Here is a 14,351-nt window from a genome sequence, read left to right as displayed (position 1 = left end):
CTTGAAAATATTTTTTCGAATGAAATATTTTTCGTCATAACATCTATTAGACGGTGACCTGCTCAACTTCATTAGAAGTAATGCTAGAAGCCTAGCGCTTAATGATAGGGTTGGCAAACCAACGAGACGGGTCGGATGTGGGTGAGTTGAAAACGAGTAATGCTAAAACAAATAAATTACCTGAATTGATGCATATTTAATACGAATAAAAAATAGGTTAAATGGATATTTATATTATCCATGGCTTCTTGAATATGATCACTTTTAGGAGAATTCTTAATCTTCCAAATTTGATGAAACCCCAAAATGAGAATTTACAAATATAAAAGTTAAACTCATTAATTATACATTGGTTATCCATTTTCTAAGTGGATAATATGGTTCTTATCCATATTTGACCCGTTTTTAAAAAGTTCATTATTCAACCCATTTTTTAATGGATAATATGGGTGGATAGCCAGTCCAAACGTCACTGTCCTGGCAACATATAATATTAATAATTCCCAGCGTGAAATTTTTACATTCTAACACATTGCAATGTTAAAAACGCAAAGAGACGATGCGTAAACAGAAGCAAAATATAGACGAAAATATTCAGTCCTAGAAACCTAGCATTCATATGAGCACCTACTACTCCTATAAGAAAGGTAAAAGAAGTGTTACATCCTTTGTCTGAAAACTGGAACCTGTATTTACATTGTACAGCAAGCCTGCTATAAACATTTGAACAAATTGCTTAATTACAAGTATAAATACCCGCAAAGGTGGTCCTGAATCAATGTGAAGTACCTCAAGTATGCAACAAGCAGGAATTGAGCCAGCCAAGATATGAAATGAAATGAAATTATGTGTCTGTTTGATCCTGAAATTGGACTGAATCGAAGAGATTAGTAGTAGATGTAGAAGAAGAACCCATGTCAGTCTGTATGGTCATGGTGTTTTGAGTTTGGCTTCCAGTTAACTTCTGTTTTTGCCTCTCTTGATGAAAATCTTTCATTGCTTTAAATCTCAGATCATTAGAATATGTATTTGCCTCTGGAATTTCATCGGGAATGGATATTCGTCCTTCAAGCATACCCACTACCTCGGACATGATAGGCCTGAGTGAGGGAGTGGCGCTAGTGCACAAGAGTGCCACTTTTACTATTCTTTCCACTTCTTGTTTGTTAATATCAGAACCCAATCTCTGATCTATGAGCTCCTCTATACTCCCACTTTGTTGCAAGTTACAGGCCTGTAATAGTGTAGCTTTTTAGGCGCAGCTAATAACTTCAACAAAAGAGATTAAAGATGAAGAAAAAAGAAGGTAAGAACTTTATTTCACCATGCAAACTTTTAAGCTGACCCTTGTTAATGGAGAAATAGCAAGCAAACGGGGATCAGATGTTATTACCCAGTCTAAGAGACAAATGCTATTGTTGCTCGGCATGTAGTTATTGTTGTTCTTTCCACTGACAGTTTCCAGAAGTACAACTCCGAAGCTGTAAACATCTGCTTTATCGGTCAAATAACCCCAGAGCGCATATTCTGGTGCCATGTATCCTCTGCAAGTGTTAAGATGAGTAGGTATGTCAACTCAAAATATATGTTAGACTTCTTGCTAGAAATGAAGTGATCTTACATTGTTCCGGCAACTCGAGTACTAATATGGGTTTTCTCTTCTTCATTAAGTTTAGCTAGTCCAAAGTCAGATATTTTCGGATTTAGCTGCCCATCCAGCAGCACATTGGTAGCTTTGATGTCCCGATGTACAATTTTTTGGCTTGATTCCTCATGTAGAAAAGCTAGACCTTTTGCTATTCCGAGACAGATCCTAAACCTTGTAGGCCAATCCAGTGTCAATCGGCTGTCCTCTGAACCATAAAATTCACCACTGAAAATCTTGACCTGAGATAACTGGAATGCTACATAAAGAGAACGACATGGAAAACTTACCAAACAAAGCGCCAGCAAGGCTATTGTTATCCAAGTATTCATATACAAGCAGTAACTGATCTGCTTCAATACAGCACCCATGAAGCTTAACAAGATTCGGGTGTTGCAAACAGGAAATCGTACTAATCTCATTCAAGAATTCACGGTTGCCTTGCTTTGATTGAGAGGAGAGCTGCTTCACTGCTACTAACGTACCATCATGTAATTGACCCTACACCAGATCCATTCATTAGGTTCCACAGGTTAAGAAAATCAAACCAGTGTAAACTAGCTAAAGGCAGATGAATTTTTAGCCACATATGTATGCCCTTGCTCAGCCCCAGAAGCGTTGGGTTAATGGAATTTTGAAGGTTTACATGTTTCTGGAAACAGCACCAAGTCTTGTAGGCAGAGGTGCATCATGAAGTGGAGTCCAGGTAAAAGAACAATCACTAGTCTTCCAATTATAAGCATACCTTATAGACTGGACCAAAACCACCTTCTCCAATCTTGTTTGAAGCATCAAAGTTTTTAGTGGCGGCTTTTATTTGTTTTAGAGTAAAGCAAACCATCTGCAGCTCTACACCATTGAGATCTGTCCAAAAACATATATAGAGATGAGTTATTGAGTTTTGTGGTCTCTTGTGATAAACAAACTCTTATCATTGCATTAGCATCAATATGGCTTTCTTCTCTGACATAGTAAACCCACCCCTCCTAAACTTTGCTGTGGATCCAACCTCCGAACTCATTTTTAATGAGATGAAATAAGTTGCTTCATTGCAAGCATCAAGGAGATGCAAAGTTACAAAAAGGATCAATGTCAGCTCCATTACAATATAACAAAAACCTGCCCAGGGAGCTAACCAAAAGAATCAAAAGTAGAAAGGGACTAAATTAGAGTAAGTGAGCCAATGAATCTAGAAGGGGAATAACATTATTTACAGGGCCTAGAGTACTCCAACTAAATAGATACACAAGACATTTAGCTTTAAGAGCATGGATTGGAGTTGAAATGCCATCAAAAACATATGTGATTCCTTTCTTGCCAAAGGCACCAAAAAATGAACCTTCGGACTCATAGTTGGAGGTGGAGGGTCCCCCAACTAGACCAATCCTCTCTTGTCTAGCATTGGCATGGTTTTCTAAATTGTGGTGCTTATGCTTTCCTGTCCCTTCTTGTCTATATTTTCATTATTGTGGTGCTTATGGTTTCCTAAGCTGAGGGTCTATTGGAAACAACCTCTCTATCCTTACAAGGTAGGGGCAAGGTCTGCGTACACACTACCCTCCCCAGACCCCACGGTGTGGGATAATACTGGGTATGTTGTTGTATAATGAAGGGGCACAACAGATCCATCAGACTACTATTAATACAAGACACTGATAACCTTGGAAAGCTTATTGTTATGTTGATGGAAAGGTTTTGAAGAAAAACATCAAATTCATACCAACGGTAGATGACGAAAAAGGTACACAAAACCTACACTGTTCCTAAAACTCATCTACCTGTAAGATTTGGTACAATGAAGATGACTCTGTAGCATTAACTGAACGCGTATCTAGTTTTGATACAATAGTAATTAATCTACTATGTTTTCAAAAACAATATATATACACACACAATAATGATGAATCTCCTGGGTTAATCAATGTGTTAAGCTATTACATGAAACAAGGTTTTGGATATCAAGATCCTCAGTATGATTAATAACCTTGGAAAGCTTATTGTTATGTTGATGGAAAGGTTTTGAAGAAAAACATCAAATTCATACCAACGGTAGATGACGAAAAAGGTACACAAAACCTACACTGTTCCTAAAACTCATCTACCTGTAAGATTTGGTACAATGAAGATGACTCTGTAGCATTAACTGAACGCGTATCTAGTTTTGATACAATAGTAATTAATCTACTATGTTTTCAAAAACAATATATATACACACACAATAATGATGAATCTCCTGGGTTAATCAATGTGTTAAGCTATTACATGAAACAAGGTTTTGGATATCAAGATCCTCAGTATGATTAATAACATGTGTTTGTGTTTTGATCCCTTCTGAATATACAATGAATTGCATTCACTGGTATATTAACTACTATTTAGAATTGCTACTTTAGAAACTTCTCATGCTCACCTCTTCTTTTCCTTTTCCTGCATAGATAGCCTTTCCACCAAAGTATGCTCAATACGAAAAACGTGATACATGCAGCCAAAACTCCAACAATAACATAAATTATTACAGTCTTTCTGTCCTCGTTTGAGCAGAATTTGAAAGCTGTACCAAAAGAAAATGAAAAAGAAAGAGAAGGAAAAAGTAAAAGTCTTAGAAAATCCCTGTAAGTCCACCCAAAGATAGAAAAGGTAAGTAGATACATACTCGAGTCGACCGAGATGGCTGATATGAGTGCGCCATAATGTCCCCTAAGAGGAATGCGGGTAGTGCCCTTGCCACCCCAGTAAAGTCGGATCTCTAAGACACTATTTGTTACAGTGGCATTAAAACGTCTGATCACAGGCCTTTTAACTCCACGAGCTTCCTCTTCAATATTAAAGTCTTTCCAAACTAATTTCTCCTAAAATCAAAAAGGATCATTCGAGAATGTAAACCAGCTGAAAACTCTAAAGAGAACTTCATCATTCAGGAAAAGCACCTGGATATAAATATCAAAGACACGCCTTCCAAGATTGTAATATGTACGGTCATCTTTGAATATTATCTCGGCGAAGTGCAGACTAACATTGTAATTCCCATTCTCCAAGCAATAACGGAAATAAGTAAGTGAAAGTGGAGAAGCCCGTGCTCCACTGTACAATTCAGACAGGTTTGTTGATTGTGTAGATTCAATAAAACGTGTATTCTGATCATTAGCATCATCCATGAAGTCTCCAGTGCTACTAAATCCCCAGTACTTATTACTGCGGAAATATCTAGCAGAACCACCTTCAACCTGAGCATCTCCTTCATAATCAAGTTGTCTATTGTTTTCTTTAACAGTGAAATCATTTCCTCCACAGTTCACATGCAGGGAACACCCATCTGCCATGTGACCAAATGTACTTGCATGGTCAGAGAGATATATCTAGACAACAATGGTCTCTTATTATAATAGGCAGCAAAGAATACCAAAATATTGATGGATAGATGCATATGAAGGTCACATTTTCAGAAACTAATTAAAAAGTGTTCAGTAGATACATGATCTCAGGACTGTAGGTCCTAATGAAAAATATTTGCAACTAACAGCGCATTCTTTGCTAACTCGCAGGCAATCTCTGTCAGCTATTTTTTTTAGTGTGTGTGAGTGTAAAAGTGAATTTAGTGAATGCATGTAAAATTACAGAAAATTTAAAGTTTTAAACAAGTGTACATCATCTCAGAGAATCCTCTCCCTCTGTGACCTGTTCCTTCTCCTCCAATTCAGACAGCAACCTAGTCCAGATGTCTACCCACTAATCTTGGAAGTTCTCCTAAATTTAATGTCTCACACAACAGTTCTCCTATTTGAGCATTAGAGGTCTCCCGGAAAAGCTGCAAAAGTAAACAAATTTAGCTTTTGCTCTGTGAGTGATATATTTCCTTGCAAATTATCCAACAGAATCTTACAATCTTTCCATCTACCACCTTAAACTGTGTGTATATCATGAATTCATCCCACAATCCTCTTATATCTAGTAAACCAACTGTCCCCATATTTCACATCTATGACTGTTTTCCACAGCATGTCGTTCTTTAGATATATCCAAAATCTTCAGGTTTCTAACTCCTGACCCCCCACCCCACCCTTTCTTTGGAAATAACTGGTTTTATACTTATGGAGGGAAGGAAGATGAGAAAGAAAAACGTATTGCAGTTTCAGGATATGTAAAGAACTTTTTCATGTGTTACTTGAAATAAGAGAGAAAGAGAGAGAGAGAGAATAAATGGTCAATGAGGTACACGAATATACTTACATCTTGGACAAGTCAAATCCTCTGTACAAGGAAGAATATTCCTTCTGTAGCAGATAGCATGAGAGAAATTGACCTTAGATACATAATAAAAAGGAAAGACTAACTCCTAAAGTAAAGTATCTACTTCTCTATTTTGTTAGCTATAAAATGTAAACTGGAAAATTAAGAAGAATGAGAAGGTGCATCTTACAAAGTGCTAACTGCTGAAGAGCTCTTGTACAGGTTGATGTAATAATTCCTGTCGGAGGAATTACTATCAGAACCATATGATACATTGTCACTGAAAACATGAAAGAGATACAGACAAAAAGGATTCACTGACGTGTTCTGCCGACACGCTGGTTGGTCAGGGCCTTGCCAAGTAAAGTTATTGTAGGAAAGATCACTGTACATGCAATTAATTTCTTAGGTTGATCATAATCCAAAAGCACTATAATGACAGAATGCGATGAACAAGCATTTAAAAGGTGCAAATGACAAAGAAAATGTGGAACTAAGAAAAATACCAAATTAAAATCAATGATTTAATTGAAATATTAACACACCTCATACTCAAGCCCATATGAGAGCCAAATATTTGACAAAAGAGAATCAAGAAAGATATTACACGTACACATTTATTCCATTCTTCAAAATTGAGTCAGGTACATTTCCACTGAACATGTTACCAGATAAAAACCTATTACAAAAGTGTCACTTAGTAAGTAACCATTAATGTGGGAAACGGTGAATAAATCTTTTCATACGTGTTATAAAAATAATAATGATGTCATCGTACTAGTACTTCGAAAACAAAAGCCAAATTGAATTATACTCACACAAATTTAAGCGTTGTTCTTGCACTTATGTCATCTGGAATCATTCCGACCAGCTTGTTGAAACTAACATCACTGTGGTAAATTCAAAAAAAGATAGAAGCTTTTCTCTTGTTTAGAATAATCTCATGAATGCGTATAGGAGGAGAGCCATTTATAAATTATAAAACCTTACTAGTATTGCAGTAAATGTCATAGTACCTTAGTAATAATTAAATCAGAGAAGAGGGTGTATTACAATAAAGATAGAAGGCAAATGATAGGAAACAAGTACAATTAATTATGAACTGTTGGATATGATGAACAGTTTGTTAAAGTTTTAAACAAGATCTTCCCATCCATAGAAGCTTATCTGCCAACCTTCACAAAGTTTATGGCTTCTGGGTCACATCTATGATGATTTTTGTATGCATGATCCAACTTCCATCTAATTAAAACCAGAATTATCAAACTCTAAATAAGTCTCACCAATTAGGAAGCTGGGCCTTTGTACTCCAGCACCAGCATCTATGGCTTTTAGAATTAGAAATATGTACTGCCAGACTAAATCTTTTTTTGTATGGCAAATCAGACTAGCAAAACCTGCATCTATGATGAACTTCATACCAAGAAAAGAAACGTCTTGAGCAGAAAGTGTCACTGCTTCGGTTTAACCACAAGTGGTTGATGAAATTTCCAACTTAGAAGAACATTGGACATGAATGAAGGCGTTGATAGAAAATTGTAGACCCAGAATGGAAGAAATTAAAAGATTTGGAGAACTTTTGAATCTCATGGGTTCAGATGAGATATGGTAAGTATATTGATAAGTGAATAGAGAACAGGTGGTTAGAAGATGATGGGCCAAATCTTTTGGAGAATCGTCAGTTAAGATGAAAGTGGAAGTAATAAGCAAGAGCTGAAATGAAAGTAGAGACGCAGCATTAGTCATTAACTAATGGAGAAAAAGACAGTGGAAAGCAACTAGAGGAAATGACATTGTATTGAGGGGTTCATCCTATTAGCTTATGTTTGGGTTTATCTACACTTGTTGTGTATGGGCAACACCCTCATTTGGGTTCTTTCTGATTACCATATTGGTGGAAGGAAGTGCTTGCTTGTAAGCTAAATACTTATGCAACTCCGAATCTTTTTCACCAGGTCGGAGGACCAACTATAAGTTCACTGACCCCAAGTCTTTCAAAGTTGATAGTCAGTATTTTTCAAGGCTATTGCACTTGGACACACAAGGTTTAACATCAGATATGTAATGATAATGAATGTAACACAGAATATCGATTTTGCAAAATTGCATGCGAAACTACTTACAATGTTTGTATAGTTTTCAATTGCCAAATATATCCAGGAATTTCTCCAGAAAGGTTGCAGTTTCTCAATACCCTGAATCCAATGATAGTACAGCATTCAGAAGAGATCGATCAAAATTTAGATGCCAATGTTAATTGGCAGTAACTACAAAGTAACTTACAGTATCACTAGGCCTGTCATGTTAATTAGAGGAGGAAATTCCTGCATTGGTCCATCTATGTCGCTAATCCTCCTGAATAAGAGACTCAAACATTAGAAGTCTTCACACTGTAACGAGATCCATAAACTAAAATAAAGAAGCAGATTAGTGATCTCATTATTTCAGAGTTCCGTACTCACAGATCGGTTAACATATTGAGGAGAGATATGCCTGATGGAATGGGACCCTCTAGACCGGAGGCATGCAGCTCTCTACAATGATTATCCAAAATAAGTAATAAATACTTGGGATTACAAAATTATTGTGCTAGCAAAGATATCTCAAGATCCTCTGGCATTAGAAGACAGATTCTTACAATTTTGCAAGTTGTTTCCAATTCTGGATAAAATCTGGAATTGGCCCACTGAGATTGTTATCACTTATCCTACTGCATTATGAAACAAAAGTGTCAAAAATAGTTTTTAGATGCTAGCTAAATGGATAATGGAAGAACCATGTGCTTACAAATCTGTTAAATTTACAAGTCCAGACAGTGATGTTGGCAGCTCTCCCTCCAGTTGGTTGGAGGACAATATCCTGAAATTGTGATCGTGTTTCTCCATTGTATATTCAGGAATTTAAATCACAACTCATGTGGACAGACCCAAAAGAGAAAAGGGAAGGAATGGTCTTACAGTGTCTTTAAGTTAATCAATTTCCCTAGTTCAGGAGGAATAATGCCTGAGAATTGGTTCCCTTCAAGGTTTCTGGTGAAACATTGCCATATAGATTAGTGCACTGCTGAACTTTTGGAAAATAATTGGAAAAATAAAAATAAAATAAAATGAGGTGATTCTTATAGTAATGAAGAAGAGCATGTCCAGCATTGCATCAAAGGAAAAAAGAAAGAAAGAAAGAAAGAAAAAGCAAACAGTAGCATAAAAGATTGTAAGCTTGCATCTTATAAGAAAGATAATTTTATTAATTAAAGAGCTTGTGCAAAACAATATTTAAAAAATAAAAAAAATATATTTTCTAAAATCTGTCCAAACAATTACATGAGCAATGAAGATAAGAAATCAAATCAGATAATCAAGATTTGATACATACATATAGGTAAGGCTGGTAATGTTTCCTAGTTCCTTCGGTATTTCCCCTGACAACCGGTTCACAAGAACAGAGCTGGATCAAAAATTTGCAGTTACAATTGATGACCGAGAGCATCCATAACAGCTGATTTAATAAGATAATAGATGAGGCTTACATAGAATTTAACTGGGTTGACGACCATTCGGCTGGTATACTACCACTGAGGTAATTGTATGCAAAATCACTGAAATTTGAGAAAATCTGAACTCAGTTAATGGTGTTCATCAACATTTGGGAATTGAATAAGATTCTAATGGGAAATAAAAGGAAATGTGACAATGGAATTCAAAAGGTGCTTACACTTGTTGAATGTAAGGAAGCTTTACCAGTTCAGGTGGAAGAACTCCAGGAAGATTTATGCCCTTAAGAGTACTGCATAAGTAATTTCAAGAGTTGACAATGTAATTAAATTATCTAAAACAGTTTGAATAAGATATACTATACTTATATAGATAAAATGAAACCAAGTACAGTCACAACAGAAAGCATCGATAGGAACCGCTCTATGATGATGTAAATCACTACTTTTTACTCAAAAGAGATAAAGTCAACGATGTCAAGTTGCCATCCATACATCTCAGGAAGCCTAAGATTTCATCAAATATAATTCGGTCTCAATCCACAAAGATAAAAGAGGTCTTCGGCAAAGGCACAGCTTATATATGGCAAAATGAAACTCCCTCCATTGTTTTTGTTTGATCAGTAATTTCCTCCTATAATCTTGTTTCTTTTAATTGTCCGAGAATATAAATACAAGGTTGTTGTGAATATGTAGGAAATGGTTACAACTTAATTAAACATGGTTATGGGTTCTCTAGCAGTAAAGGCAAGATATCAGTAACTTAGAACTTAGTTGCTGCATTCTCCAAATCATCTATGCTGCTCTTCAAACAACACGAAATACTAAAAAACTAAAGCCGAGCAAGTTGATGAAAAATTACATAGCTACTATGTGGCAGAGAGTATCATTTCCTATACTGCAATTGCATTTAACATCAGTTTCGGACCAACTTGGTCGATCAGTTGTCACCCTGACTGCTTCAATCTGGCACAATTCACCATTGAACTTCCAGTGTGTTGCTCCCATTGTAACGGCAATTTGTTCCAGAATGTCCGCTGAGACAAATTGCCAAAGAATACGTCAAACAACAAATATTTGGCGAATGATGCAAACCTTTGTAGCAAAATAATTCAAAGTGGAGATAACTGCAAGTCTAATGCAAGGGCAGGAAGCAGAATTCCTACATTTGCTCAGTGCCCGCATAAACCCCTAAATATGACCAAACAAAATTTATTTTCAAACACTGCAAACCCCACTCCCCCACCAACAATTTGGAATTGGTGAGCAATTCGCTAGAAAAAACCTCTAATATCCCTTTTTAATTTATTCTCATCCTGTAATTGATCCCACAAGGTTCAACATTTTTGAGTTAGGCTACAGAGGTGCAGCAAGTTCCCCTAGCAAACGTGCAGAATCCATGTGAAATTCTGCATCACTTGAAACCCCAAATTCACCAAATTGTATTAGTTCCTTAACATAATACTGTAGTACTAGTCTTTTCCTTTTTGTAAGTCCAAAATTTCAAGCATCCAACAAGATACTATCTTTAGAGTCATTTAAAGGCTAGTATCACTTTACAGCAAAACTAACAGTGATACTGCTCAAACCTAGTAAAAAAAGGAAGTACATGCCATCCGAAAAAAAGACTCAATTTTTTCTTTTACCATACAAAATTTTAACTGGTCCTAGCCTTCTACTCTTTACTTTTCTCATTAAGAGACTCATAACTGATCTTTTCTCAAGAAATTTTGCTGAATAGATGGAGAAAAAGTAAAAAGCTCAGAACTTCGGAATTCTTCATTTCTTGCACAAATTTGACTTTGTAGACTGTAGTAAAATCCCACCCCAACTCAACAACTATTAAAAAAAAACAGCCAAAATTTACCTTCTTCTTGGGCAACTCTTGACTCACCCAAATTTAACAACAAGAAGTAGTAGTTCACTGCAAGAATCCATGAAAGAACACCTCTTTTTGCAGGCAACATTTTTTCCTCAAGCTCCAAACATGTATATTCACTGTTGGACTAGCTATGTTGTACTAATGTTTACTATATTTTGACAAAAAAGTACCGCTAGAATTTTGCCAAGAAAAGATTGAGCCAGAAAACTGGCTTTTTTTGGTTTATAGTCTTTTGAATTAAGGGATTCAAAACAGTGTACCATAAAAAAATGTGTGTGTAAATTGAGCTAGCTAGCTGGTTACCAACTTCCTAGACAGAACAAGTTGTCTTGTTTGTTTCAGAGAAATTTCATTTTCTTTTTTCTTTTTTCTTTTTTGTACTGTTTCAGAGAAATGTCGTATCTGGGGATTGAAACTTTAGAGAACAGTCAGAGGCACGTGAGCTTTCTCAAATCTTTGAGCGCTGGCCCTAGACACTTGATAAATTCAGAATAAAATGTTAATATGACAGATGTCGTATTAATTTGTGAAATTGTGTCAAATAAATTTTAACGTACAAAAAAGGAAAAAAAGATGTCGTATGTACTGGTACAGATAAAGCACTCCACGGGAGGGAAAAAAACTGTATATTATTAATATTAATCGCGGGATCATCACCTACCAAATTGGATACACTGGTACTGATTTGATTATTATGTCTAATCTCTAGCATTTGGCATTTGTTCATTTTCTCTTTTAAATGAATAAAATACTAATTTGTTTATTTAAATATGTGTGGGGTGAGTCCGACACGCACATCATCTTTGACCGACAACAACAATAACTCAGTATAATCCTACTAGTGGGGTCTGAGGAGGGTAGTGTGTACGTAGACCTTACACCTACCATGAGGTCGAGAGGCTGTTTCCAATAGACCATCGGCATTCTTCACTCCAAGAACTCCCCACCTTGCTCTTGGGGTGACTCGAACTCACAACCTCTTGGTTGGAAGTGGAGGTTGCTTACCATCAGAGATAAAAGAAAGATTAAAAACTATTCAGGTCAAGGAAAAGTATTATCAGCCTTTTAATTTGAACAATAAGATCGTTAAGTTTAACGGAAACGAAAGAACACAATGTTCTGTGGAAAATTATATGAGAATTATAAATCCCACAGTACAATTTTCATTTGAGAAATTAAAAGAGAAACTAAAGAAAGATACTGAGTTTACATGAGTATTAATTATATCTCTTATTTTATGAATATTGAATCCATTTTCTACTTTAAATTTATTTTTAAAACGTTCTTCCTGAAAATGTATGAATATGGATGATTATTTGAAACTATGTGTGGCAAAATGTAATTATGTGGTATGTCATTATCAGTTTCAAACTTTATTTTCCACAGCCAAACCCTTGTTCGATAATCTCAAACTTCTCTTAATTATGTAGAATCTTATATTTGCATTGAATCTTCCTTCCCAAACCCTTTTTCGCCGCAGATGTTTAGGTGTGAAAATAAATTTTTCAAAAGAAGAAAGATACCAACAACAATAATATAACAAACTCTGTGTATGTAACCCACACAAAGTGAAATCATATGTATGCAGATCTTTAATAAAAAAAACTATTTTTGGTAGATTCTCGTTTAAAAAAAATGAAAAAGAAGAAATTGAAAATCTAGCTAGTACATGTATAGCTAACGAGAGTGAATTCAAGAAAAAAAGACATACTTTGACTTTTCCATTATGTATTATTCTTATTGATTAAGTGGGGTAGATTTAAACGAACGCTGAGTATGACTAAATCATAATGTCATGAAAGTGACATAGTATTTTGTTTTGCGTAGAAAAATCCTTGTAAGCCCTAATATTTATTCGTAGAGGTTTTCTCATTGATAAATATTGAAATAAGGCAAACAAGTTAGTTAGGTTTATATGGACATTTTATTTTCTATCAAAATAATGGGTGAGATTGGTCAGTGCAGGTTTACAACTACTACTAACTTAAGGATATGATAAAATATAGCTACCTAACATATACTTTTAGTAGGCAGAAATGCATCAAATTATTGGATGTTATTTAGAGAGGACCAGACCAATTTATAAAAGCAAATAATACTACACAAACAGGACTGTACGGACTATCCAATCTTTCATAAAATAAAATGTTTTCACATATTTTATGAGCTTAGAATTAGTCTTTTTTTTTTTCTTTCTTTTTTATAATTACATCAAGGGGATGGAAGCCCGTTGATGGAATTTAAACCTGTATGGGCCAAAATCTACCCTAATGGTATTTGGTCTAATATGACATTAAGGAAAGTCGTTCGAGGTCGACCAGAAGGTAGCAAAATTTGTGACTGAGGTGTCAACCATGGTCAAGATCATGCACTGCGTAAAGGATAATAACGGCTAGTTTTCAGAATAAGATATTAGAGAAAATATTCTTATGAATATTCCCTACATTTATACCATTAGGGTTTACTATGGATATGTGTTGAATATATAAGGGAAAAGAAAAAGAAAGAAAAGCATGTAATATTCATTTGTTAAGAATACTTTTGAGAACAAGATTTGCTCTCTCTCATAAAAATACAAAGATTACCTTTTGATAAAGATTCTTGTTCATATTATTGCCAACCTTTTTCACTAGATCCGAGGATTGTTCATATGAACCTTGGACCTTTCTGTCACTCATCATTGTTAGGAAAAATATTCGTCCAATCCATTTATTATTGGGTTAATCATTCTCCTTATTTACTTAAATGTCATTTATTGCCATTTATTGTTAGATATATCTCCATTAATGTCCATACTTTAAAAGTATTTTGCACTTACTGTCATCAATCATTTATGGGATATGTCCCCATCTCCCGCACGTTTTCGAGATTAGCATCTAGAGTTATTATCTACAACTAGATTTAACCCATTATAACATAAATTTAATAGTTTTACCGGAAGTCACATTTTTTGGTCAAAAACTTTGGCGGCGTCTGTGGGGATTTTCTAGTTAAGTCTTTTAGTTTCTTCTAGATCTACAATCGACACTGGTTATTAACAAACAAAAAAAAAAACAAGAACCTTTTTCTCCTTGCACGCATAAATCTAATATGGCAGGCAACGGAGA

General features: G+C 35.3%; 1 protein-coding gene across 2 annotated transcripts; it reads right to left on the bottom strand.

Annotated features, from left to right (window-relative positions):
- Window positions 1–542: 542 nt before the first annotated feature.
- LOC107772729 (putative LRR receptor-like serine/threonine-protein kinase RFK1) lies at window positions 543–11,631 on the bottom strand. Of its 2 annotated transcripts, none has more exons than XM_075235009.1 (24): window positions 11,230–11,631; window positions 10,225–10,399; window positions 9,584–9,655; window positions 9,399–9,467; window positions 9,245–9,316; window positions 8,830–8,901; window positions 8,660–8,731; window positions 8,511–8,582; window positions 8,335–8,406; window positions 8,156–8,227; window positions 7,996–8,067; window positions 6,691–6,762; window positions 6,486–6,551; window positions 6,195–6,257; window positions 6,063–6,110; window positions 5,873–5,916; window positions 4,573–4,958; window positions 4,299–4,494; window positions 4,056–4,196; window positions 2,391–2,509; window positions 1,936–2,146; window positions 1,622–1,853; window positions 1,394–1,544; window positions 543–1,234 (listed from the first exon to the last, which is right to left on the bottom strand). In XM_075235009.1, exons 1-24 carry the CDS (start codon window positions 11,327–11,329, stop codon window positions 845–847), a joined length of 3,039 nt encoding a protein of 1,012 aa, XP_075091110.1. In that variant the 5' UTR covers window positions 11,330–11,631; the 3' UTR covers window positions 543–844. The 2 variants fall into 2 exon arrangements, with proteins under 2 accessions (XP_075091110.1, XP_075091111.1); XM_075235010.1 differs by having other exon boundaries at window positions 11,257–11,584.
- Window positions 11,632–14,351: the final 2,720 nt, after the last annotated feature.

This window comes from Nicotiana tabacum, chromosome 17 (assembly GCF_000715075.1).
Source record: "Nicotiana tabacum cultivar K326 chromosome 17, ASM71507v2, whole genome shotgun sequence".
Lineage (NCBI taxonomy): Eukaryota > Viridiplantae > Streptophyta > Magnoliopsida > Solanales > Solanaceae > Nicotiana > Nicotiana tabacum.
This window is presented reverse-complemented; position numbering and strand designations above follow the sequence as displayed.